This window comes from Balearica regulorum, chromosome 7, assembly GCF_011004875.1.
Source record: "Balearica regulorum gibbericeps isolate bBalReg1 chromosome 7, bBalReg1.pri, whole genome shotgun sequence".
Lineage (NCBI taxonomy): Eukaryota > Metazoa > Chordata > Aves > Gruiformes > Gruidae > Balearica > Balearica regulorum.
The window spans coordinates 1,193,975-1,221,850 of NC_046190.1; the positions used below are offsets into that span (position 1 = coordinate 1,193,975).

The 27,876-nt window shown below is 48.5% G+C and overlaps 1 protein-coding gene across 4 annotated transcripts in view; it reads left to right on the forward strand.

Moving 5' to 3' along the window:
• TCERG1L (transcription elongation regulator 1 like) overlaps window positions 1-27,876 on the forward strand; it is an 87,687-nt gene that overhangs the window by 52,195 nt on the left and 7,616 nt on the right. For 2 of the 4 annotated variants that reach the window (XM_075757584.1, XM_075757587.1), the window contains 5 exons: window positions 6,322-6,416; window positions 8,465-8,553; window positions 12,178-12,332; window positions 18,078-18,147; window positions 23,950-24,085. In XM_075757584.1, coding sequence (XP_075613699.1) covers window positions 6,322-6,416; window positions 8,465-8,553; window positions 12,178-12,332; window positions 18,078-18,147; window positions 23,950-24,085 — 545 coding nt within the window. The remainder of the gene's footprint in view (window positions 1-6,321; window positions 6,417-8,464; window positions 8,554-12,177; window positions 12,333-18,077; window positions 18,148-23,949; window positions 24,086-27,876) is intronic. The other 2 variants (XM_075757585.1, XM_075757586.1) reach the window with 2 other exon arrangements.

Below are 27,876 nucleotides of genomic sequence, written 5' to 3' on the forward strand. Positions count from 1 at the left end.
CCAGCTTTCTCTTGAAAATACAAAATACCTTCATCTTTCTCTTTTTGTCATCTTTGATTTGCTGCCAACTGCATTTAAGAGAAAAATGGTAATTTCACTCAAGTATAGTATGGATTTTTATTTAAGATTTTTGAGGAGATCCCGCTCTTTTCTGTAGGTTGCTACAAACTGTCCTTATCTTCAGTGGAAAAACAATCAAAGTAGGCATCATAATTAAGAGCAAATGGCAGCAGTAAAGGTGTTTTTGCACATCAGCCTCAAAGTGCTACAGAAAAGCAGAGGTGCACTTGGGGAAGCTGTTGGGAGACGCTGGGCGCCTGGCAAAGCTGTGGGACCTTCCAGTGCCGGGGTGGGAAACTGCAGCACGCAGCCTGCTCCGGGGAGTTACGGTGGAGAGATGGTTTGAGAAGGTACCATCCTCCAAATTTGAGGTTTGTTGGTTGTTTTGCTGTTTTGTTGGGGTTTTTTTGTGTTTTCTTGTGGTTTTTTTTTAAATTTGAAAGCTCTGGAGCTCGAGGAATGTATTCATTGAGGGTCTCCAGCCCAGGAGCACTGAAACACAGGGGTGGTTGTTTCCGAGAGAGGACTTGGACAGACGATTGGAAGACCAACGCATTAAGCCATGAATCTTACATCTGGTGGGTTTAACGTACGTACACAGGCCAGTGCCAGCAGGTTTCGGTGCCGATGCCTACGCTGGCGGCGTGAAGCCAACGTGCAGGTTTTGTACGGCATTACGGCCATGCTCTCGTTTTGCAATATAGATAAGCCTTTCTTTGACTCTGTTGCTAAAGAGAAACTTGAGTGTTCAGCGAGCCTTGGCACAGTTGGATTTTGCTCATGACAACACCAAATCCCTCTTTCTCTGAAGACAAAATTAATAAAACTTGCTGTATTTCTGGAGCAGGAGGAGTAAACTTTGCAATGCTCCGGGCTTCTAGAAGGCATTTATTTTTGTACTGGGAGCTGGAAAAGCCCAGTCTCAAGTACAAATCTGACTTTTCTGTATTACGGGAGGTTCTAGAGAGGTGGAGCTGTCACTACCACCCTCCCAGAGCTCTGCATCCGTTCACAGAGACACCGAGCTCAGACCATGAAGCGCCTTGACGTTCAGGGCCGAGATCTTGAACTTGGTATTTAGAAAGAATCGCATGTAAAGAGCGGGGGAAGGCAGGTCAGCACGAATTAGCGAAGGGCTTTGACTCGGAGCCTGGCTTAGCCTGGGCCAGCCTTGCAGGGGTGCAGAAACACCTGGAGAGGGAGGCTGAGCAACACAGAGGCTTAAACGAGGGGGAAACACAAAACCAGGTGGAAAGTCCGTGGTGGTGAGCGGGTGGCAGCAGCTGCCTCGTGCTCAGGGAGGGAGGAGGCGAAGGAGCGGGGCCCCGTGCTGCGCGCGGGGTGGTGGGAGCTGGTGCTGCTCTGCGGGGGTGATGCTGGGGGGGGGGGCGCGATGCTGGGGATGCGGTGCTGGATGCGGGCGATGCTGGGGGGCGGTGATGCTGGGGATGCGGTGCTGGGTGCGGGCGATGCTGGGGGGTGGTGATGCTGGGGATGCGGTGCTGGGTGCGGGCGATGCTGGGGGGGATGCGATGCTGGGGGGGGGGTGATGCTGGGGATGTGGTGCTGGGTGCGGGCGATGCTGGGGGGGATGCGATGCTGGGGGGCGGTGATGCTCCTGCCCGTGCAGCACTATGGGAAATGCAGAGACGGAGCCAGCCGGGGAGGCGGGGATGGTGCGCCCTGCACGGTGTCTGAGGGAGGGTGCAGGCAGAGGGTTTTCACCTTTTCCTCCTTTAACGAAGGAACTGTTTTCAGGGTAGTGGCAAATAGCGTCTGCTGGGCAGTTGGCTGTGTGCCTGAGAAGTCCAGCAGTGAAATGATTCTGTCCTTGAACTCTGCACCAGGGATATAGCCCATGGCACGGCACAGGAGATGAAGAATTTGATTTGTCCTTGTTATTCTACTGTTCCCATTACAAATCTCAAAAAAAAAAAAAAAAAAAAAAAGAGGGGAGTGGGAAAAGATTGCTGCAGAAGGAAAAACCCACTGCTCAAGGAGACTTGTCCTAGGAGAGGAGGCAGGGCGTTTGGCAGGGCACAGGGAAACTGGTCAAAGCAGACAACAGGCACGATTAAAGGGTGACATACAGCGGGCAGGCAGGAGCAGGATCTGTTTCCCTGCAGCAGCGATGATGGGCTGAAGGTGGGATCCCCCTCTGCGGGAGCGGGGCACGGACCCGGCTGGGGCGGCCGGCACTGCAGTCCCACGCCTGGCTCCAGCCGAAGCGAGAGGGCAGGAGCTGCCAGTCAGATGGGCTTCTTAGGCTCCTCTCAAACAACAAAAGCAGTAAGATTATGAGGAGACACAGAACTGATGACAGAGATAGTGGTGGGATAATAAAAGCTGAGTGTCTAGATGGGTGCACTTGAAGTAAATTCAATTCTCTGAAACATTTAGAATCAAAATTTTAAACTTCCTTTGAGATTAACAGAGGTTTGGCCTCTAAATACCTTTGCAAAACAAATTATTATCTCTTCTGCATAGCTGCTTCTGGAATGAATCAGTCTCCCCTCTTCTTCCCTCTTCCTCTCATTCTGCTTTTAATAAGATGTTTATGATCATACACCTACATCCTCTGTGATATACCCCAGATAATTTTGCTACTTCACCTTTACTTTTCATACTGTGAATTATTCATGTCTCCCCACCTGCGTGGAGCCCGAGAGGTCTCTAATCAGGTATCTTTATCCTCCCGTCTCCAGCGCATCCTTCGGCAGCGTTACAGCAAGTGCAGGAGCACGTCGTTGGTAATTACGCTGCTAAGTTTAGGGGCAAAAAAACCCCTGCATGATCATGTTGGAAACGTGTCGTGGTGGCTTAGTTGTCAGACTGCAGTTTATTTTATGCACTTAAGTTAAAGAGGGGCGAAAAGTGGTTGATTAATGGGAAGAGAGTAAACCTGAGCACGGCGGTGCACCAGCTGCCGGTGGAGGGTAAACCTGCATCTTGCTGGCGGTGCTTCCGCAGAGGAGAAATCTGTCACGATCCGAGAAGCCCCAGCACTGCTCTGCTCGGTATCCTCCTCGGACAGCAGAGCGGGCCAGCGGCACGGGCTCCCCGCAGCCCCCCTCCCTGCCGCCCCTCACTTTTCGGGAGCTCCGCATCCCTCCTGGGCTCCGCAGCGCTCCCTGCCCCACCTCACTGGGGGCTCCTCGGCTCGGGGGTGAAACACAGGCTTGACATTTTTTATACTTGGGGAAAACAGTCACAATGTTCAACTACAGATATAAAAATAAATGACTCCTGACGTGCACAGTGACTTTCAGGACTTTTTTATTTTATTTTAATTTTTTTATTTCCATCTTATTTTACATGTGCTGACTGTCCAAAATTTTGTGGAAATATATTTCACGTGTGAATGCCTAATGAACTGCCTGCTGCAGAAGTTCACCTACGTGTGCTGTGCCATCGATGCTCTATTTTGAGCAAAAGATACAGCACACGAGTCCTTCCCTGGGGCTTCAGCTTTCCCGTTCGGATGCAGAGTGGGAGCTTTTCAAAGGAGGAAAAAAACAGAGGGGGTGCCTCAGGCACTTGCAGCACGGAGTCTCTCCAGGAGGAAGATGTGTAAGGTTCAGACAGGAGTGGGGATGGCTGCCCGTGCACGAGAGCGTCCTGGCTTGGTCCGCCCCGGTACGTCCGTGCTCCACGCTCCAAGGCAAACTTCAGTTACTAACGAGCAGGGTAAGAGCAGCCGTGACAAAAGCAGTTACGCCTTATGTTGTACCTTCCTTCGCATCACACCGGAGCTGTGCGAGTGTAGTTTAGGTGCTCTCTGCTATTTCGTTTCTTCAGTGTCAGCTGTGGGAAACTCCTCTGCTGAATTTCACTTGTGCAACAGTTTGTTTAAATCTGCCAACTGATGCTTATGGATTTGTATTAACGCTTGTAAAGCTAGCTAAATGTGTTTCCTTGTTCCTCATGCACGTGTGTGTATGCATATACATGAACGAATGATCTTGGCTACTTCTTAAACCAAGATGATAATGAAGAAAAAGTCAAAATTCTAATAATAATAAAAAGCTTTTTTTTTTCCTAGGATTAGAGAAATAGTTAGAAAGAAGCAGAGCTGGAAGTAGGGTTGATGTGATTTCCCTATTAGAAGAAAAAATAAATCCCAGGTCCGTAAAGCATCGTTTCCCAAGCGTGCTGCTCCGTGTCCAGCTGCTCTGTGTGTGAGTGACAGAATCCGAACAGCAGTTTGTTTGTGGCTGTTTCAGCAGCAGCTCATCGGCCTTCCGGAGCTGCTGCTTCAGGGGCTAGTTCATGGCGAGAGCAGAAGAGGCGAGAGCTGGAAATGCCGCTCGGCAGCGTTGCCCTCAAAGGCTCCCAGCACGTGGTCGGCCGTGGTGCCCTGACCCCGGCGCCAGCTCTGTGTGTGTTTGTGCCCGCAAAACGTGCCCGGCGCCAGCTGTGTGTGTGTTTGTGCGCGCAAAACGTGCCCAGCACCAGCTGTGCGTGTGTTTGTGCCCGCAAAACGTGCCCGGCGCCAGCTGTGTGTGTGTTTGTGCCCGCAAAACGTGCCCGGCGCCAGCTGTGCGCCTGCAAAAGCACGTCCCAAACTTGGGCTGCTGCGGCTGCCTTTAAATTGCTGCCAAAGCGGTGACTTGCAAAGGAAGGGTTGCTGCAGGGGGGGATGTCTCAAGGTTCCTTTCATCCTCTACAAACATATTTCTGGAAGGCACGCTAATACTTTGGTTTAAAAAGCTGGTCAGAAAGGCGGGAGGCTGCACAGGACACGCTGTGCCACGCGGGGAAACCCGAGGTCTGGCTCGTGGCACGGCGTGGGAGCAGAGAGCGAGCCCCAAGGGTATCCCAGAGCAGAGTCGGAGCGACAGGGGCAACGATGCACCGCTGTGAAGTGGGTAGGAGACGGCACGTTGTCTGTCTTCTGCCATGTGTTCGAGCTGGAGAACGTTAGCAGAGTTCAGTTTAAGCGAGGTGCCCTAATTGTGCCTCCCGACCTCAGACCCGTGGGCGTCCCTGGCCTCCGAGCGCTCGGCAGGGATTGCCTTCGCCCTCCCGGGAGCCCGGCCGGAGGAGAGAGGGCAGCGGCGGGCAGGCTGAACCCGGGTGCGACTTTGCTGTGTTCAGAGACCGCCGTGCCCGGTAGTGCTTTGATTGCCCGTTACCAGATGTTTCGTGAAGACAGACAGATTTAGAGAGCCTTTTGATATGTATTATCTGCTCCCTACTCCTAGCTCCTTAAATATGGAAATTAATTGATGTGGTTTGTAAATCTTCTTTTTCAGTCAATAAAAATTAAGTCAGTCAACTTCTGGAAGAAAGGACATATATTTAAATTTTTACGATTGCGATCTATTCCATGGTGAAGCAGAGTCAAACGGCTCAGGCTCCAGCCTTGTCCTCTGCGTAGCTCCAGTTACGTGTGTGCCTGTTCTGTAGTCTGAGTAATTTTTAAAATGAATCGAACGGTATTTCGAGATGTGAATCTGCTCTTTAATAGGCAATCCCTGAAAAGCAGTGCTGGCGAATAGCTTCCTGAAGCTGCTACAGCAGAGTTTTAGTCCAGAACAGTTTGGCTCCGTAGCTCTTGAGCTGGCTGAGGGCTGAGCTATGTCATGGCTCGTCCTTGTTTCAGCATCCTTCACGTGGGTGGTAGCACCCTCCGTTTGCGGCGTGTCGTTGCGTTGGGGCTCTCCGAGGAGCCCGCGCGGGGCGGCTGGGTGCAGGGTGGGCGTCCCCCCGCGAAGCGGGGCAGGGGCTGCGGGCAGAGCAGGCAGGGATGGGTCGCTGCGGGCAGAGCAGGCAGGGACGGGTCGCTGCCGGCGCCGTTCCCGAGCGGTTTGAGCCTCCTTCCATAACCGTACTGCCATGCTGGAACCCTGCAGGCACGTCTGCACGGGAACGCTTGGTTGTGGTTATTTATTGCTCGTGGAGTCTTTGTCATGAATGAGTTGAAACGTCGTCATTTTTTGGTGTTTGACTCTGCCTAAAAAATTTGTGGGATTTAAGGTTGAAATCCAAGTGCTGTGGTTCAGGGAAAGCAGGAGAAAAAACTCAGCGCACTGAAACCCTCACTGTGAAGTATACGGATGTGTCCCATTAAAATCCAGCGTGATGCTCAGAGAGGTGGTATGGCCCTCGGCACAGACGTACGTGTGTAAATATAGGAACGAGTGAGGAGGGGTTGAGGAGGCTTGGAGCCACAGGCAGTGGTTTGTTTTTCCTTTGCCAGTTTTAGCTTGTTGGGAATGCATTTATTGCATGTTAATAAGAAATCCTTTCCCCTCACAGATACTGGCAAAGAATCGAGCAGATCCTCCTGCCCACCGACCTTGATTTTACATACGGAGAGGAAGAGCACCCCTGTGGAGAGCGATGGCGATAAGGTCTGCAATGGAGTTTCTTCTTTAAGCTATCGAACCGCACAAATCAGAGTCAGGATAAAGGACTGTCCTCTGGCTGGAGCTGTGCTGGTGATACGGGATTGTTTCCTGCAGTCGGTTTTAAAGAGCTATCTATTTAATTTATCTGGGTGCTTTATAGGAGCTCTGTCACTGTAGTGTCGGAGTATCGGAGGAGGAATGCTCGCGGCTGGTTTTGTCCCCGTGCTGGAGGAGAAGCGAGTCTGTGGGGTGTGTGTGCTTGTGCAAATGTGGAGGTGTGACACAGCCCAGGAAAAACCTTCAGCTGAGAAGCTGACGTGCAGAAACAGAGTGCCTGTGATTTTGTCAGGCTCGGGGTGGTGGCAGGGACCTGCGGAGCGGGGTCAGCCCCTGCTGCGAGGGGTCAGCTCGCTTACCGCACCGCCAGCCCTGGTGCAAGGAGGAGTTTCTTCATGGCCCTCACCTTTCTGGTGTTGCTAATTTCACTGCTGGGCACTTCTGTAGCCCTCCTTTGCAGATAATTGCAAGGTCCTTAAATAAAACCGACAGGTGACTATAAGAAGATAGCAAATGGTACGTGCAGCTTACAGACAGGTAATACTATATGTGTGTAACTTCATTAGCTTTTCATAACAAAGCCTAATTATTGTATGAAGGAAGGGGGCGTGAATCATACGCCCAGCTTCTATGAAATAAATGGAGGCATTTGCTTTCTGCACAGCTCACGCAGACTTCATGCAAATGGCTAAAGCTAAAAGAGGGAAACCTTTATCTGAGCACGGGGGTGTGGAAGAGCATCTCTGGCTCAGAAAGCAGCAGTGCGGAAGATGCTCGAAGCCGCCCTGCAGCCCTGGAGCAGCCTGTCCGTTCCCCTGCGCCTCTGCTCCGCGCACACATGGGTTTGGCATCGGGAGCGCTGTCCTGCAGGAGGAAGACCTGTGGGCTGAGCTGCTGTTCGCTTTATTTTCACGTGGCACATTCCTATCACGCTGCTGTCTTTCGGCTCTCTGCAAGCAAACCTGCCCTGCCTGCCAGGCGCTGCAGGTGTTCCCCGTGCTCGCAGCTGCGTTGGTGCTTGGGCGCATTCCTTAAGGCTTTAAGTTGTAAAATACTTTCAAGATGAAGACCTCTGGACATACGCTTTATTATTTTTTAATTAAGTATGTGCTTCTCGTGTTTTGATACCACATTGAGCTAGATCACCGCCTTCCTCCCACGCCTCCCCCGGCAGTTCATTTCCGTGGGCTGCTGCACTGAGCAGCCGTTCCTCAGCCGGGACGGCGCTGCCCGTCCCGTCAGCCGTAGCACGCAGCCCCGCCGCGCCGTCGCAGCTCCGTCCGCACGGCCAGCCTCACGCCGAGCGGCCCGGCCCTGTCGCGGTGGGCTTCGATGGGGACCGGGGTGCCACCGGGCCCCTCCATGGGGGCTCAGGGGGCTGCTGCTGGCTGAAGCCAGGGAGAGTCGCTTCTGCGACGTTGTTATGTCTTTGGGAAGTCCTGGAAAAGCTGCTCAGAAGTGGGCAGCCAGCGATGGCCGCGAGGGTGCTGAGCTCTGCGCTCCCTGCCCTCGCCGAGCCGCTCCCGCGAGCTGTGCCCCTGGGCCGAACGCGGCCTGGACCCGGTACCAGCGTTTTCTGGCCACCTGCACCCCTGCCCGGCCGTTTCCCCACGGCTCCCCCGCATGCACCGCCGCTTTGTGCACGGACCCTCCTGCCCGCCCCGGCCCCGTCGCTCCCCGAGCTTCGTTTCTGACGAGGCGGCTCTCCTCGTTACCGCGGTGCACGGATTGATACCTCCTGTCCCAGGTGAGCTGTTGGCCCGCACAAAAGCGTATCTGCTGGGTTTTCATTTGTGTTGCCGTGAGAGGGGCGACATTTTTATTATTTCCCGTTCATCTGGGCTGTTCTCAAGGTAGCTGGTTGTTCATAAAGCCGCTCGTGGAGTAATGGCAACAGGGGTAATCCACTTCAAGGTAGAGGGGGTGATTTGTATAACAGTAACAGTCTTCTGCATCGGCTTTATTTGTTGACTAATCTCTATCTGTCTTTCCAGGATCATTCTTTTAAACTGATAAATGAGGATGACAGCACATCAAACGGCAACAAGCCCGTGGCATCCACTCCAGTGCCAGGATCGCCATGGTAAGCAAATGCAATCGGACCTGCTAGAATTCATTCATCAGTGCCGTTTCCCTTGCCAAACACGCGTCGGTTGAGTGCCGCGTGGGGAAAACACGCTTCCCCGGGCGTGGAGTAGCAGCGCTGGGTTCCCGTCCCAGCTCCCGCCGGAGTTGTTCCTCATTCATGGGGTACGTGGGGAGAACGCGGGGCGGTAGCCGCAGGCACGGCGTGAGGCAGCCGACGGTTTCTCTGCTGGGCGCGTGGTCTGCGCGGCCCCTCGCCCGCTGTGAGCAGGGCTGCGCTCAGCCGTGCTCCTTGGGTCTGCCCTGGGCTCTGGGCTCGCGCGGTGCTTGGGGGGATCCGAGGGGAAACAGAAGGTCCGTAAGAACAGAAAAGTTCTTACTTTTTAGGGCCAGGTCCCCTTTCTCTCCTAGTTACCTCCGTGGCAGCGGATGTCTCTTAGTGTCGTGCGAGAATGGGGTTGATTTCAGGTTGTATTGGTGAAAACAGGCTGTGTCCCGTGACCCTGACCACGTTCCCGTTCAGGTCACTGCGTGCTGGGTAACTAAAGCTCTTGTGTCATTTTTAAAGAGATAAAAACTTTCTTCACTTTCTGCGCTGAACAGTTGACTAGAAGGATTATTATATTATCCCTATAACAATTAGTTTATACTTGGTGGCTGATACCTATGGGATCTTTGGCTAAGGCACTCCATGTAGATACCAGCCATTGGTTGTTATTACCATACCGTGTCATTTTGCGAACCAGCATTGTAAGCACAGTCCGATGTCCTACTTTAATCTCAGCATCGTAAATATGTGACTTACATCCATCACGTGTCTTCTCGAGAGCTGCTGCTCCTTGGTGTAGTGCAGAGGAGTCCAGCAGTGCCATAGGCAGGTTTTGGTTTCGGTGGTCCGTTCTCGCAGAGAAGAGCCGTCGGCAGTGGTACCCGCAGAGGGGTCCCATGGCATCCCCTCTCCCCAGCAGCATCTGCTGAGCGGTGGGTGGGCAGCCGGTACCTCTGCCGAAGTGCCCCGCTCTCGGAGCCAAACTTGTGCCAGTTTAATCTCCGAGGAGAAACCTTATGTTTCTGGGTTTCCAGCAGACTGTTTAGTGACCCAGCGAGTACTCCGGGTGCAAGAAAAGGCATCCAGATCTGGTCCTTGGGACCGGCGGGAGGGGGCACAGCCCTTGTGCTGGCAGTTGTCCCGTGTTCTCAGGTGACAACATCTCGTCCATCCCATGGCTCATGATGGATCATGGAGTGTGCTCGCAGGGTGCTTCAGTCACAATTTACAAGTTTTTTCTGATAGGTTGAACCTAGATATGCAATACAAATTCAACAAATCCTGAATTTACTTTAACCACTCTCCACCCATAGGTTGGCTCCCTGCTTGGTTGATGTGGCATCACCAAGAACCTGTCAGAAATAGCTAGACCATAATTTTTAATGGCAGAAAAAATTTCAGAAATGTTACCAAACCTTACCTACCTTATGAAATTAAAAAAACCCAACCACTAGTATCATCATCTTGTGCCCTTACTCATTCTTAAATTACAACTTTCTAAAGGGAAACACGAGCATAACAATATTTGCATTTCCAGTTTATACTCTGTGACTGAAACAAAATACCAGGCGTCCCCTGTGGATAATTGAAACTGTTATTATACTAAAGAGGAACGGGTGACGTGTTACATGGGGAAAGGGACATTAGTTTTAAATTAAATGTCAAATTGTATTAGTCATGGAAAAGTGAAGAGGTGTCACGAGGGACCCCGAAGCTTCTAACCTGGGGTGATGGCACGCGAGACCTGGTGATGCTGGGTGATTAACGAGCACCGTCACCATGGGTGTGCGTGGCCGGAGGGGCAGCGAGCCCAGCGGCGTGCCCGCAGAGTCAGAACGCACGTTTCCAGACCCACCGGTTAGAACCTCTGTCACATAGCGGCTGCCACAGCCCCGCGTGCGCGTGGTAGCATCGCGGGTCCCACGCGAGAGGCTGGTTTCGGGTTCACCGTCCTTTGCCACCAGTTCCCCAAGGGGTTCAGGTTCTGCAGCGCGCTTACTTGCCAGTGAAAGAAATTACCGCACGGGGCATTTCCAAGCAGCGCGGGGCCTCTGTCCGGGCTGTGATTCGGATATTTAATTAAAGGATGACAATAAGACATTTATATTAATCAGCTAAGTCTCTTCACCGAAACGCCTGGATTTTTTTCCCTTCCTTCTGGGACAGCTGTGGGTTTTGCGGGAGTCTTGGTTGGGAAGTGTTCCCGTGGAGGTGCCTCTTGGTGTGTTCTGCAGAAGAGACTCGGGGCTGGTGGGTCGGTGTTTGTGGAGAGCAGAGGTTCCCGTAGCTCCAGGGTACAAAGTAAGAAGCCCTAACGATGCCTAATCATTGCCTAACAGAGGATTAGAGCGTCTGTCTTGTGAGGCTCTTCCGTGACCCAAATCATTTGTGCATTAAAACAAGCAGAAAGTTATTAAAATGTGTATCGTGTCCGTGTCGCTGAATCCAGGATCCCAAAACTGCCGTGGGGTGTAAGTGTGACTGAAGTGCACGGCTGGATTTGTACAACCGGTTTTGTGCTCCTGTTCATGGGGAGAACGTTTCACTCTACTGAACGCCATTACTGTGATGCTCGGGCTCAGTAACACGCTCACCCCGAGCTGCCCCTGGCACCCTGCCGCTCCCTCCACGGTTTCTTACGCAGGTGACGTGCTTTTCAGGACGTGTTTGGGCACGAGCAGCGGCGATGCCCTACCAGTGGTACGCAGAGTGTGTCGGATTGTCCTACTGCAGTACTCTGCGGTGCTGGAGCGTTTTCCGTGTTCGCAGCCTGTTACCCAGACCAGACTTTTGTTTAAACCAGTTTTGTTCCCTGCTTTTAAGGACAGTTCAGCAGGAGAGCTTCCGATGGTAGGATTTGTTCCTTCCAGGTATTTATGCTTCAGAGACACCAACATTTTCCCGTTATGAGAGAGCATGGCGGGGGGTGTGCGTGTGTCACAGTGTGTGCATGGTGCTTGTTGGTTTTCATTATGATTCCGAAAGTGCAGGCTTGAGATTGCTATTCTGTTTGTTTATTTACATACAGATTTAGTGAAGTGCAACCCGAGGTTTTTGAATGTCTATTAAGGATGGTGCGATACTTACTTTCATATTATTTTAGCTGATTTAAAATGAATGTCAGGACAAAAAGTTGAACCACTGTCATGCATATTTTAACTAGCCAAGTCAAGAAACTGCGGTTTGCACAGCAGCACTGGGTCACATTTTTCAAATTTGAAACAGAGGCCATAAAAATCAATCTAAACCTTCGTGGCAGACTTCTGCGGTGGCTGGTTGTACCTCTCCGGCGCAGAGCCCGGCGGGAGCTGGCTGGGATGCCGTGGCATCCTGGTTCTTTTTCCCTTCTGTGATGGAATATTTCACCTACTGCTTTTTGGGATGTTTGGATGATTTCGGTGACATCTGAGTGATATGGAGAGGGTTACTCTACCCAAGGCGCCTGGGGCAGGCTGTCAGTGCGAGGGGACTCACCCACACGCTGCAAACAGACGCAGTACGCAGGCTGTGGGTTGATTTCTTGTTCCTGGGTGTACCTGACATGATCTAAGCATAGTTTATCGCTTGGAATAGGTGTGTAGTCTGGACTGGAGATGACCGGGTCTTCTTCTTCAACCCTACAATGCAGCTGTCAGTCTGGGAGAAGCCGGTGGACCTGAAGCACCGCGGCGACATAAACCGGATCATCGAGGATCCTCCTCACAAGCGCAAGCTGGAAGCTGCAGCAAGTAACTAAAGCCCTGTGATTATTTGCCTCTATTTAAACTCAAATGTCGAATGAAACTTGGTCGCTAAATGCATTTGGTGAAAGTTTGATAACCGTAATGAGAATGGTTTTCCTCTTGAGATTTCATTTTAAGCATTGTGTTAAAACTGATGCTTATTGCAAAGTACTTGCTGAAATGCTGAACTGGGGCCAGAGCGGTCTCATTATTGGCCGTGATGGAGCAGGCGGCTGCTTACACTGGACCGATCTTTGATGTATAAAATACATCTTGGAAGACGCTGTCTTTATGTTTTATTATGCTTATTTCCGAGATGTACATTAGGAACGCATTACCAATGCATTACTCAGCTGTTACACAAAAGCAGATACTCCGTAGCTAATGACTGTTCAGCCAAGTTGTAGAGGGGCAAAGAATCCCAGTAGTGAATCTCTCACCAGTGCTAAAGGGTTTGGTGGAAATGCGGGTGCCTCTGTCTAAGCGTGGCTCTGCCGGTCACCTTCTAAACACTGCGGATTGCCGAAGGGGAGAGTCACGGCTAAAGGGTAACTGCCGATGTGCAGAAATACCTGTGAAGTGGTTCAGAGTGCAGTTTAAAGGCAATGCCTCGGCTTGTCGCTGATCCACGGTGTTTGCTGTCTGCTCCTTCCCACGACAGCCGGTTTGCGGAGGCAGTTTTCCCAGCCGGGCCTTCCCATGCCATGTTCCTCGCCGTGCCGTTTGGTCCGCTGCCCATAGCCTCGACGTTCAGCCCGGGTTTTGTCCGTGGCGGTGACCGGTCCGGGAGCAGCCCGGCGTGCCGGCCCGTGCTTGCCGGTGCAGTAGTGGCTCCATGGTTTGTTCCACCACGTTTCCCTCCAGAGATTTGGTCCCACCAGCTGACGTTGACTCCCTTTGCTCCGTTACTGGGAGCCGCTCCTGTCCTGTCAGCGCTCCTTTTATCTCCTGACGCTTGACGTTGCCTTTCCCGTGGGAGCTGCGCCCCTGAGACCTGCCCTTACTGCGAGGACACCGGGATGCGCGGCAGTCACTCGTAGTGCTGCTTATCCTGGTCAGCTGCCTGTAATTCCTGAATATTCTGCTTTACAGCAGTCTCACGGGAGAGCCTCCCTCAGCTGAGGATGCCTCTTCTTTAGTGGCGAGGTCTAGGAAAATGGAGGGAGGGGAAAAAAAAAAAAGAGACTTTTTTCATTCTTTTAAAGCGTAGTATTTGGCAAGTGAAAATAAGTGACCTGCCTTTTACACTGAGGCCATGGGGGCCGCGGTGCTCACATTGATCCACGGGCACGGCTCCCAGTTAACCGCCCCAAAACGGGCTGGTTTGTGGACTTGGAACGCTATGTCTGCAGGTAGATAAAAGTGAGTGATAATCAGGATTTATGTTATCGTTATTAGCAGAAATTTACTGAAGAAAAGCTACAGAGAGTGGTTTTCTATTAGTGTAGCAGAGAAAAATATAGGATACGGTTTTTATTACAGGATATAGTGAAAGATCAATTATTTACTGACAAGGGGGAACAATGGCCAAAGACAAAACTAAGTAATTGTTCATGGTCATAATTAATTAATTAATGAGAAGAGCCTGAAGTCATTGTTGATATGTGCCACTTCAAAAATCTGTTTTTTGCTGTGTGTTCCATCCTTTTTATTTATTATCTGCAAGTACCACCAAGATTTGATTCATGCTCCGGTTTCTTTATGACCATGGTTTTCATTGTTGCTAATAGTCTTCATCTTCCTTGATATAATTGGGACTTGCGGTTGCTCAGCATTTGAGGCAGTCGCGTTGTAATTAGTATATATTAGCTGCTGAGGTGAAAGGAATTATTTGTTACCATTTCTCTTAGCTTGTAATCTCGAGTAAATAAATAACCCAAATGAACTGTGTGTTTGCAACAATGGTTGCCAAATTTATTTAGCTTAGTTGCTGCTGCTGAGTTTTAATTAGAATTTTTAAATCAAAGGCACAAGAAAAGTTGGCAAGCGTAGTTATTCATGGGGTGCTATAGGTTATCTGCGCATCGCTCCGCTGGAAGATCAAGTGCATTTATAATTTAGGCATAAATGAAAAATTACTCATTTACCAATTACTCCGCCTCCACAAAGTGTTAGTTGTTAGGGAGATTTATGGCGGTGCCGCGGCTCTTTGCTAACGGGTTCCCGTCAGGCCATCCCGTGGAATCGGGGAGGAGGCGCAGCTCCGGCCAGCACCACCCCGGCCCCTCCAACAGGGACGTCACCCGGTGCAGGGACCCACCGCCGGCCAGACGCAGGGCCGGGACAGAGACGGCGTTTCTGGGGCTTTCATACTTCGACCTTCCATGTTCCCAGCTCCGCACTGCACGGCGCAGCGCCTGGTGACAGCTCCCTCTTCTTCTCCTGGCTGTCGTTACTCCTCCGTCTCGGTCTTAGGCTGACTGGAATATCCCTGTTTTCCCTCAAAGATTCCTCAAAATGTTTCTGTCGTACTGCAATGGAGAACACCCTGTTCCTCCACCTGCTGAATGGTTTGTCTGGGTGCGTAGGCTGAGGAAGGTATTGTTTCAGCTAATTAGGAGAAACCTGACATTCTGACTACAGAAAATGGCGTGTGGACTCATACTTGGTATGATCCCTATTCAAAGCCAGTTGTGATGTAGTTTACTCTGTCCCCACAAGTATTTTGGAGCCCTTAGCATTCAGACGAGGATATGGGGCACGGTCCCTAGGGCAGCACAGGTGAGCTCCTGGGCGTACGTGCCATCCGTGGGTGCCAGGTCTCTTTACAAAATCGCAAATCAGCTTTTTGTGTGTGGCCAATGGATTGACAACGCTCTAACTCACCTGGTGAATGCCGGTTGTTTCCTCTTTGTTCTGGAAAATGAACCGGAATTCGTGACATGGCTGGGATTAGCTGAATGATTTAATTCATCAGCGCTAAGCTTGCTAGACCATCAGATTGGGGCAGTGCTCTGCTGCGTGATTTCATGGAAAGATTACTGTCAAGTAATATTCTTCCTCAAAGCTTTAAATCAATTACTAGGTTTTGTGCTCGGCTGCCTCTCTTCCCTTTCAGCGTCAGTCTATAGCCTCACCAGAGGTCCAGCGGTGCGATTCAGTGGGTTCCTGAGTGAGAGCGTAGGTACCATTTGTCATGTTTTACCGGGGTCTCCATGCCACCGCCACTTGAAGCGACGGTGCTGACTCTGATCTTGTCCCGTCTACCCACGACCGTGCACCCTCGCGCAGGCGAAGCGAAGGACTCGGTGTCCCCGCTCAGGGAGGCTGTCGTTGCTCTCTGGGAGAACCCGGGGCGCGCTGGGAACCAGCGCAGGGAAGTGAGCCCTGAAATCAGGGTGTATGGTGTCACTTCTCTTTTAGCTGAAGGCTATCTGGTAGCTAAGATTTGGTTTTATAAATGCCCGGTTCACCTGTTCTTCACAACAAAAGAATTTTGTATCCTTTCCAGAAATCTGTGAAAGACCTTGTCGTAAGATGACTTCAAATTTGAGTCCACCCTCAGGTAGCCGGAGAGCTCCACGTAACCGTTTGTCATCACCAGTGAGTTAGCTCTTGTCCCGTGGAAGTGTGGGGCAGGAGAGGCTCACGGCGTGGCCAGGCTTCTCCCTGCGTGCTTGCTTCACCACAAGAACGTCCCGTCGGGATTCGCCCTGGAGCCGGCTCTGGAAGGGCTGTCCGTGGCGTGAGACAAAGGCGGGAGGTGCCCGCCGGGCATGGCTTTTTTTTTAAAATTTTCTTTAATAGTGGTGAAGTTTGGTAGGACCAGGATTGTGCTTGCCCAGTCGGTGCTGAGCCTAGAGACATCTTTAACTTCATCTCTCTCTGAGAACACCATCGAGTACTCTGTCATTCCGTATTCTTGCCTTCAGAATTCATTAAAGTTAAGACCACCGCTGCCTCCGCAGGTTGTTCAGCTCCCGGTTAATAGCTTTGTAATATCTCTGTTGAGTTACGCTCCACCTTCTGAGTTTACAGGTTGTTTTTCCTATTACTTTGTGGTTTTAATTGAGTATCCCAAAGAAGAACTTAGCAGGAAGACATAATAGTTCCAGTGAATTTATGTATATTTAAAGCATTATTAAATTCATTCATGTATTCATAATGCACCTATATTGTCAGGAACGTTGAGATCAGACTCTCCTTATTTTGGAACGCCATTCATTTCTCCTCATTATCATTTTGAGTTGCAGTTAGCAAAGCGTCCGTTTGGACCTGCTGTGTATTTCCTCCTCATGTGGTCTCTGTTCCTGGTCTTCCCACGCCGCAACGCTACAGCTGCTGTTTGGTTTTTATCATTCCGTTTGCAGTGATTTAGTGTATGCTGGGTTCGTGCACTTAAAATAAATAAAAGGTAACATTTACTGAAAGCATACTAATAAACATGTAATTTCCCTAAAACAGGGAAACAAAATGAGCTAAGAACAACATTGATAAATTGAAATAAATGGCCAAATTTCTGTTAGCTTCAGCGATATGAAGATTGGACCTGAACGAGTAAAAGGCACTTGAAATTCGTTTATGAATTTCAAAATACCCGCTGATCTCTATTTGTGTTCAGTCATTTTCTACTAGATGTCTTGGAGTTTCATCTGATTTCAATGAGATCAGACCTCACCACACCAAGTTATTCAAACCTTTTATCTCCATAACCTAAGTTCATTTTTGTATTTATTTTTAATTTATTTTTTCGTAGTTCCTTAAATAGCAAGACATGTCTTCATTACTAGTCTCATACAAAAAGGCTGAGGTTTGGCATTTCTGATATTCCCAAGCTAACCACATACAGTTTGATTTTTTTTAATTTTTTTTTTTTTTTCATATTTCTCAACTAATTTGTGGCAAACTACTGAAGAGTCCCTGATACAAACCAGGCACTGGATGGACGTGACTTCTGGTGGTCTGCCCATTTTCACGTTGATGAAAACTGCAGTTTGTATACATGAAAAAAGAAAAAAAAATTAGATTCCAGAAAGAAATATCTGTTCCATATGCTTGACATTTGTTATGACTGACAGTAGGCCAGGTTGGATGGGGCTTTGGGCAACCTGGGCTAGTGGAGGGTGTCCCTGCCCATGGCAGGGGTGGCACTGGGTGGGCTGGGAGGTCCCTGCCCACCCACACCAGGCTGGGGTTCTAATGCAACCTCAGAGTCCTTCAAGGACGAGTGTCCAGGCCAAACCAGGAGGGTAACGTTGCTTTGGAGTTACTCTGCACCACCGGGAGTGTGAGGCTCTTGGTATCTCCATAGCTTTGCTATACCGGTGGCTGGATTTCTGGAAAAGCAGCATTATATTTGCTCACATAAGAAGGAGAAATGGGCTAAGGAGGGAACTTCTGGTGCGAGTTAACACTGCTGAATCCTTCAGGCTGCCAGGACTGAAATAATTCTGCAGAAATGTCTTTGTAGCTGAGTTTTTAAGGGAAGGGAGGAGGGAGTATCAGGCGAAACAATAACAAGATTTAAATAAAATCATGTTACAAATGAGCAATGAACAATTTTGTTCACAACATGAGCAATGAGCAATTTTTCAGAATGAAACTCGTTGGGTTTATTGGTATCTCTTTCATTTGGATGAAGGTGTTTCTGAGGATATGATGAAATATGTGTTATTTTTAAAACACTCTGCGGAGAGTGAAAAACAGTAAATACCTGAGCAGCAGCCAAAGACAAGAAATGAAAGGTTAATCTGAGGAATTTGTATTCCCATTTATCTAGTTCAAATCTAATAACTATTTATTTCTTTTTAGCAGATAAATGTGTTAGTTCTTGTCCAGGGGATGAAAATGATGATCTTAGCATCAAAACTAAGAGAAATAAGTAAGTTCTAAAGTTTACTTATCTATATGTAATGTTGGGAGGCTAACGTCTGGTACAAATAAGTGCACTGAGAAATATTTTCTTCTGTATGGATAACTACACCAATAAATTATGAGAGTCATTCCTACGGTATCCAATCTTTGTCAAACTCCACGATTCTCTAAAATACCTGTTTCCCATGAACAGCATCCATTTTTGCCTGAGTAACTCTTACATGCTTTGGTTAAAAAAAAGACTGTGTGGATAAGTAGTTATTTCAAAGACATTGGATAAAAGCTTTTTCCTCATTGATGTGAAGCAGATTTTTTTTCACTGGTGTCAGGGTTCCCAGGCTGCCGGCTCAGAAACATCCGGAGGTATTTCTGTTATTGTGCTTTTGTTTGACCTTTATTACCATGCATGTTTCAAATTCTCGTGAACTAACAGGCAAGAAAACCCCTGTCCCAAATAAGCAACTCCCTCACCCTTTGCCAAAACAGCAAGAAAATGAAGTAAACACTTCTGGTTTAAGACGTACCATAAAGACGTTTCATTCTTTTAACCTTTGGCCAGTACCTGCACGTAGCGTTAGCTGTTCACGTGGGCTGGCTGTGATTCGCGTACTGGTTTGGACCACTAACAAAACAAATCCTTAAAATAAATCCACATAGATAGTGTGTTATATTTTTGAAGGGCATTGTGACGAGTAAGCACAACAAATTTCTGTACTTTCCAAGTGAATATATTGAAGGTAATTCTGTTCTCTCTTACGTTGGCCATTCTTGTCCTACTACGTTGGGTGGTTCTTTTGACCTCGTTAAGACTTTCTGTGGATTTGTGTTATTATGAAGGAAGAATCAGATACTCCGAGTTTGATACTCAGACTATTTAAGCATTTGATGCTTGGTATCAAAGAGTATGTTTACACTTTATATATGCTAAATATGTACTTTTACTATTTACATAGCATTTAGTTTTATAAACAGCATAAAAGTTTATATTTAGTATAAAAGTATTTAAGAATATTTTATTGACATCAGTGGTCTGACAAGAATGGGCCGGTATCATGAAGATGATTCCTTTCAGTGATCGATTGAGAAAATGTGAAAACATCTTTCCATTAATGCACACAAACAGAATTCTAAATCTCCAGAAGCTCCTTCGCAGAACTCCAGAGAAAGGCTCTTATTGACGAGCTGCTGTGGAAGCAGGCTTGGGCTTCCTGCGCCGTGGGGAAGGTCGGGCAGTGCCTCCTGCACGGTCTGCTCCTGCACGAGGAGCGTTCCCTCATCTTCCTTGGGTTTCCATGACGTACCTGAGACACTAACTTTGGGCTTTTGAGTCTCTTATTTTCTTTACGCTCAGACGGACGTTGTTAAAATTGTGAGACCCAAATATGGACCAACCTTTTATATATTTGCAGGATTTATATTTTATTGTATTTGCTTACTTGCAGAAATACTTTTTCATACAATATTCCCCCCCCCCCCCCCAAACCAAAAGGTAAATACACAAGCTGGGCAATCTCAGCCGGTCACAGAGCTGCTGCATGACTCTCCTGCCTTAATGCATCGTACCATCTTCCTTGTGGTATATATGTATACATCCGTAGGCACATTTATAGACAGGTATAAGCATAAATCATACAGCCGTGCAGCGAAAAGCGCGGTGACGTCGGAAATCCCGCAGCCAGCAAGTGCTGCTGTGGCATGAGCAGCAAAATGCGGTGTCCGGTGCTGCAGGGGCATCTCGCAGGGACAAGAGCAGTCGTGGGGCGGGCGGTCACCCTGGGGGTCTGGAGCAGGTCCCTTGAGTCGGGGGCAACACAAACTGCGCTCGGCGGCGACTGTATGCCACAAAAGTTAAATAGCACGTGGTAATGAATGTGTCACCTGCTGCTCATGTCATCGTTGGTCCTCAGATTGCGCTGCGTTCCTGTGCAGTATAACAAATGATGCAACTTTTATCGTATTTGAAATTTGTGGCAAGATATCCATTGTGAGGGTATTTAAAGCTCTGAGCACCCTATCGTAAATTCTGTCTTTCACTTTTTTTGATCTTTAGATTAGGAGGAAGCAGTTCTCATTTGCTGTATTTGGGCAATTAGTCCTGTGAAAGTCAAGGGCAACTTTCAGATAATAAACAAGTGAGATTTGAATTGACAACATAGCATTTTCTCAGACTTCGTTGTGATGATCCCAATTCCCCAGAAGTTCGACCTGTCACCAGAAAGCCGTAAAGTGTTTATTTTTCTGTCAGCAGAACATACATCCCCAAATGACTACATGATTTCTACAGCCGTTTTGAATTTTAAATTCTTTTTTATAACATGTAAAGATTTCCTGGCATTTTGCTTTGTACCCCGAAACAATGGCAGAATATAGAGGTTCATGGATGGACCTTTAAAATACTGACCTTTTACTAAAGAAATGCAGTCTGAGCGCTTGTTCAAATGTATTAATATTAGACTATAGCGAACAGCAGATGACATAAGAAAGTAAAATATTGTAGGTTTTTCATTTCAAACTAGAATTTAGTTATCCTCAGGAGGAAAATCATGTATAAGCCCTTTTGCTATAGTGAGATTTTTGTCATTAATGCGATTGAGACATCTCAGTGGAGATTGCGTGGTGCCATCCCAGCTGGGTGTCCACTGGAGCGGGCAGCCTCCCGTCTGCAGCTGGGACCTGCTCATGGTCGTTTGCAGAGCAGTTAAAACCACTGCTGCCTCACTGTTTGGAACTGGTATTATTGTTTCTAAGGGCTGTCTCAATTGTCTGCATCTGTGTGTCTGAATTAGCCAAAAGCAGAACTGATTTTAAAACCGTGGCCTGTAATTCCTTGTAAGAAAAGCAGCTGAGTTACTCCGTGCCATAAACAGCCGAAGGGGAGCTCTCAGGATGTAGAGGATGCTGGTTAAGCTCCGAGTTTTGGATAAGAGGTTACACATCACCAGCTTTTCATCTTCCAAGCTGCACGTACAAGGTCCAAATCTGACTCTGTTTCCTCTGCTTTGTTTTACTTGGGCATGGACGCAGTGCTGCTCATTCCAGACTGAATCCAGAGGTGAAAAAAGATTGGTCTTTACAGAAACCTGAACAAATTTTCATTTTGATTCCAGACAGACAGAAAAAATATTTACATCGCTGTCATATCCACATTAATAATTGCGCGTGGAGACAGTGAACGTTTTCCTACGTTTAACGCAGAGTGCTGTTGGGAGATAGGCAGCACTATCGTCCTGCCGTACCGTGATGCTCTGAGCATCTGTCCCCTGCGGGTGCTGGGGCTGCGGGGCTGGAGGGTGACGCCGGGCTGGTGGTGCCCCCCAGCCCAGCCTGGCTCGGCACGCTGCGGTCCTGCACGGAGATCCGCTGCAGGCGAAAGGCGGGATGCAGCGGGACGTGCACAGCCCTGCTCCTGCCGTCTGCAGCAGAACGGGAGATCGGGCCCTGTTTTTACCCCCGCACAGCCACTGTCCACTTACTTTTGCAATATCAACATTTTTCTTGGTTAAATATAACTCAGAAAGGAGATAGTGCATGCCTTCAGGGTTTGTTTTTAAATAGGCTGTATTCCCTATTCTATTCTATTTAATGTAAGTAAGGTTACTTAGTAAATCATATTGTTCCTTTGACATACAGTAAATCATCCGCTATACAGAAAGCGCTTTGCTAATGATAAGATCTAATGGCATCAAAGTTCCAGCACAATTCTTTACAATTCAAGTAGAGGGCCATCGCACCGAGGTTCACGTCGGATCACCAGTTCCCAGTGTGAGAACAGAGCTGCTGTTTCGCTTCTCCTACTGTCCGCTTTGGTGGCAGAGCTGGCAGAGGACCTGACCCAGGGCTGGCTGCAGAAGGTAGCAGGACTCCCTTCTTTCTTTCCTGGACGTCTGCAGAATCTGCATCGGCAGGTTTAGGAGCTCTGGGCTCCTCAAGCTGCCATTGCACTTTCATTTGCATTTCCTTGGGGTAAAATGAAACTGCTTAAAAATACTGAGGTCAAATTCTTACTCGGGCAATGCTCTGATTGTACTCTTTGCAAAAGAAAAAACATCTTCAGAGAAACTGAGGTTTTCTGGGGTTTCTTCACAGAATGACAGAAGGGCTGGGGGGGCTCTGTCCCACCCTGCATCCCGCAGGTCGCTCAGGGACCTGTCCGGGGGGGGCTGAGCATCCCCAAGGGTGGAGCCCCGCATCCCCCTGGGCAGCCTGCCCCAGTGCCCCACCATCCTCACAGTAAAAAAGCTTTTTCTTATGCTCAGAAGGATTTCCCTGTATTTCAGGTTGTCCCTGTTCTCCTTTCAGTGGGTGCTGCAGGCACACAAAATCCTCTGCCCGCCCCGTCCATCGTGACATCTGCTGGCTGCCAAGGTCGTGCTCGTAGGCTACTCGTGTGTGTCCTTCTGAGCAGGAACTCACGTACTTTCTTGTGCAGATCTTTGGCTCAAGAAAATTGTATTCTTTATCGTCATTTTTGGCATGGGAAAAAAGCCTGCCTGATATGCAGCATCGTTCTCAATTGTGTGAGAAGGGCTGAAGGGACGAGGGGCAATTCTGGTGCTTGGCCGATGGAGTAGTGCGCTGTATTTCTCTCAGTTTGAGCTTGGAAAAGCTCTTTGTGGTAGAAATTGGGTTGGGCCTTTCATGCATCATGTCACAAAATAAAATTTGCTATTACGATATGAAAGTCACTGTCATTCTGTGAAGAACGCCAATTTGATGTTGCTCAAATCACTAGTGATGCAGCATCATTTTAGGATAAATGTAAGGGTAATGTAATTATTTGTAGAAGGAAGATAATACGCTAGGGCTCACATTACGCACTGATCTAATTCATTTGCTTGGAAATAAAAAAGTGTTTTCCTGCTGAAATTTTAAACTAAGTATTATTCCGTAGTGGTGAAAATTGCATCAGTAGAAAATGCAGTCATGCCTTGTAGGAGGCTAAAAATCAAATCACCTTACTTTCATTATCCTCACATGAACCTTGGGATGATTTTAAGGCTCCTGATCTTTCCAGAAAGAGCCTTAATTTGTCCTGAACCCATTCACCGCTCAGAGCATCACAACACAGCCGGCTGGACCCGGAGCAGAGGTCTGATTCTGAGGTCCGAGGTGGCCACCTTCTCTGAAGTCAGGCGTTTCGCACCCCCGTCTCCAATCCCATCGCCTCCTGCGGCTGACTTTAGCCAGGGGGTCTTGTAGGCAAAGGGACTCGGCCCATAAGTAGGGAGTATTTTCTCAGAAACCCCTCTTTATTCCAATCGTCGGGATGAACGCAGACCTTCTGGCACTGACAAAGGGCAGGTTCTTCGCTGATGCTCTATTGCAGGTTTGTGCACGCGATGCGCTGCCGGATTGCTTCCCTTAGGAGTGAGCTCCTGGGGTGCATGGGGACGTAAAATAAAGATTAGTGTTGACTTCCAGGTTGAGGGGAACAAAAACAGGAGAGAAAAAAAAAATAATGGTCTCTTCAGTCACTCCTTTAAAGTCTCCACTCCTTGACAAATTTTATATAAAGCTGTCACTTTTCTGTTGCTTGAAATAAAGCAGAGTATTTTGCTGCCGAGTTCCTCTTTGATCACACCGATAGACCGTCCCTCCACATCACAAGCTGCCGGAGGTCCCCGGCAGGGCCCGCAAGCCCCGCAGTTTGATAACGAACCGCAGGTTTGGGTCACACCTCCGCTCTCAGCATCCGCTCCCTGCCTGCTCCGTGCACGCCGAGAAGTCCTGGGGGATATTCTAGAGAGGGTTGAAAATCCCTTCCCGAGCTGACAATTACTGAACTATTTTCTATCTTACCTTGTTAAAGAACAGAAGATTCCCAAGCTGCTGACCAGGGGAAGGCTGAAACGGAGGAGAAAAATGAGGAAACATCAGCCCCTGAGGTCACGCCTCCCCTAGAAGAGCGCATCACTCATTTCCGAGATATGCTCCTGGAGAGGGGGGTAAGAAACGTGCTTGCTTCCTTTGGCGTATCTCATTTATGAGAACAGGGCATCATCTACAAGGAATCATTTCATCACTGTGCCTTAGCAATCAAAGGAGGGATTATTGAAAGGGGTTTTTCTGTCTGTTAACCGTGTCGGCTTTGTGCTCCTTTACTGTGACGTTTCTTCTGGCCGTGCAGAACCAGAGCACTTTGCGGGTGCAGTTCCATGAACGTTCCTGTAGACAGACCCACCAATAACTGGGGGCAGTAGCTCCCCCAGCGCGGACCAGTGGCTCGGCAGGGCCTGGGGACCGTAGCCACACGCCATCCCGGGGGCCCGCACGGACCCCAGAAGTGGTCATTGCCTGATGACAAAGGACGAAAGATGTGTCGTATCACCTGAAAGACAGCGCCAGGCTCCAGAACATTCCTGGCAAGCTCTTCGCTGGGTTTTGGCATGGGAGAGGTTTCGTCACCTCCGACTCCAATGATCCCAGCAGCAGGAAGCCAAATTCAGTTACTGGCCGTCCGAAATCTGCCCAGTCTGTTAGGAAAGTTCGTCTTGGGAGGGTGAAGACGACCTGCCCTTTTCCCTGGACCTCCCTAGCTGTCCTTGGACTTCCTAGGGAAGAGCTGGTGGTTCCAGCCGAGGCTGAGGGGCAGGAGCGTGGGATGCTCAGGGCTTTGGGCTGAACGGGGACGAGAAGAGGTGGCCCCTCCGCGGGCAGCCAGGCGAGAGCACCCGGAACATCCTTCCCTCCCGCATCCAGGCCGGCGCAGACCGGCAGAGCTGGCACTGGTTACTGGAGGGCTCGGAGTTATTGCAGCCATTTTACCGTGAGCTAATCAAGATTATGAGTCGATAGATGGAGCATAAATTCAATTTGCAGATAGAACCCATCAGCACAATGAGCCTCATGACCAATGGAGAAATATGAATTACAGGTTGTGTAGCAGCATCCACTCACTGTCTCTGTAAAGAGCTCCAGCCCAATTTTTGTTTTCTGTGGTAGCACTTACAAACCGGTGTTGAACGGGCCGCCTTAGGATTACTGTCAATACGAGGAATTTTGGTTACCCTTATTTATAAACATAAAATCACCTCCACAAAAGTTCATCTGTCAGTGTCTCTTCTTCCAGAGAACTGATTATTTTGAACATGAGTGGAATTAATAAGCGTTCTAGGTTTAGGTCCTAATCCTGCAAATGTAAGTGGATGTATAATGGCGCAGCGTATGCAGATTTTATGCCTCCTTCCAACACTCTGCACATATGTATTCTATAGAAGGTCACGTAATTTCTGTAAAGAAAAAAAATCCAAGGTGTCTGTTGTTAGGCAATAAAGCCTATAAAATTTGCCAGTAGTAATCAGCAGACTTTAAAGGTAGATAGTTAGAGCTTCAGAAGCTCAACAGTAAGTGATCTCCACGCCAGACCTGCTTTATTAATGTATTTTGTTATTTATGCTTAAAAAATGCAGCAGTGTCGTAAATGACGACTGGTTGAAGACTTCTGCTGGCATATTTTAAGTCAGGGGGCAATAAGTCAAAATTTGAAAGTATTAGGGATGTTGTATAATAGGATTCCTCAAGTGTTTCCAGTGTCAGAGTTAGACTTGCTCAGAAAAATAAGAAATTCAGAAAATTTACTGTTTGCTTTTGCTATTATTTAAAAACGCATAGATAATAGGTTACTTTGCTTTTGCCCTGAGCACTTTTTAAATGTCCAGCCCGGCCGCTGGTTAGCACCAGCTGGTTGGCATTGCTTGAAATGCAGTGAGGCCATTAGCGTTATTTTAAATGGATTATTTAATGAACATCTCCTGCCATTTTCCCTGTAATGTTGTTATTTCTCATACTTGCTGGGAAGGGGAAAATTCAAGCCTCTTCTTGGCTCCCTCACAGCCATGACATCAAAATAGCCAGTCTGCATTTCTAGGAGAGCCTTCTCTTTGCTGGGACGCTGCCAGTGAAACAAGAATTTTTTAAAGGATTCCAAATGGAATTTTTTGTCAAGATTTTACCTTCTTAATACTGAGGTAAAAGGGGCTTTCAGGGATCCTAACCCCCCACCTTCCTGTGTCAAAACAGTTCTTGCAGCCTCAGCGTTATCCTGAAGGATAAATTTAAAAAAATCAAATAACCAGGATTTTTTGATTTATTTTTTCCCCCTAGCCTGTTTTTCAGACAGACCCAAAGAGTCCCTTTCTAGAAGGACAAGCCACTGAGTCCCACATTTTAATACCTTGTAATGGGGGCTCTCGGTGGGTTTGGGATGCTGGGAGCGCGTCGGGGGCAGCAGCGGGCGATGGCGCGGGGAGGGGGCTCCCAGCCCGGGCACAAGGTGGTCCTTGCCGCTGCCCACCCCCTGCCCCCTCTCAGCCCTTCGCCACTCCATCCTTTTTGCTGGTTTTCGTGTGTTTCGGCAGCCTGTGTCCGGGGTGGACACCGTTCCCTGCCAGAACATCTCCTGAAAGCTGGGAATCCTTTGCTGATGAGGATAAGTGCATCTGCTAAAATTATCAGGCACTTCACCTTTCTGTTCTTATAAATCTTTTATTCAAAGCCAAAATCTCAACCTACCGTCGTTGCTGGGCTTCCAGAGTGAATTAAAAATCAAATCAGCTATTCAGATAGATGTCCTTTCACTTCTAAACATACTGCTCAACTTCAATATGTTGAAATTTTTGTGAGTTTTTTCCCCCTGCACTTTGCACTCTGGTTAAGAGCAGGAGTTGAGAACTGGAAACCCACGAGAAGCTCTGATCTCTCTTCTCCCTTTCGTCTGTGGAGATAACTAGGCCACGGAAGACGTTTATTCTGGGAGGAGATGCCACCCCCACCATGCCCAGCACGTGTGTTCCCTGGTTGAATGTCCCATGGTAGGGAAGAAGACCACAGTACAATACTCGTTGGGAGATTAGTCAGAATATTAATATTTTATGCATTTGCAGAGCTCCAAAATGAGTATCTTGAACAGCGTGTAATGTGCTAGAATTAAATTATAAATACCAGTAGCCAGCATTTTTTTTTAGGTGTGTGTCTGCAGTATGTGAAATGTAGTAATTACTAAACAAAAAATCATAAACAGGAATGATGATGTGATAAATTAGCCCGAGCTTAACTAGCTTTGAGTTCAAACTGGCCTTTGTACTGGGAACAAAGCTGATGTCCAAAAACGAGTTTTTATAAAAGACATCCTGAAAAAGGGATTCCTGCTGCTGGTCCCTCTGAAGGGGGAAACCCCCCCAAACCTCAGGACTTCACCTCCTGCATGGGCATGGAGGGTGAACCGCGACGTTCGGAGGAGGCAGCCCTGGATCTGTGCTCCTGGAAGGTGAGCCTGAACCTCCACGTTGCCCAGCTTCCAGCGCTGACCCCTCTGAAAGGAAACCCAGTCCATCTAAACCCACTTTGCTTCGTCAGAGCTTTCCGGTTTGAGTGTTAATGACTCAATTACATTTCACGTGCTTTATTTTTTTAGTGAATTTACTCTTCTTTGTAAGAATATTTATTGGTTAGAATATTTTATGTTACTCCAGATTTTTCTGTAGCAAACTAATTAACAGTGATGTAGTACAAGGTACCGAAATCACGCTGGGGGTTTCAGTCCTACGCTCCCGGACTGTTTGCGTTGTAGAAGTCCTGGGCAAAGGGGACTGGGCAAGTGAGGGACCTGCTCAGGTTCGTGGTGGTCCTTGCAGCCCCCTCCCCTAAGGAGGTTCTGGAGAAGATGGAAGAACCTCTGCAGGAGCGTGACATTTCCACTTGGCGTGGCTGTGCGAGCTGTGGCCGGGGCTTGGGTGGG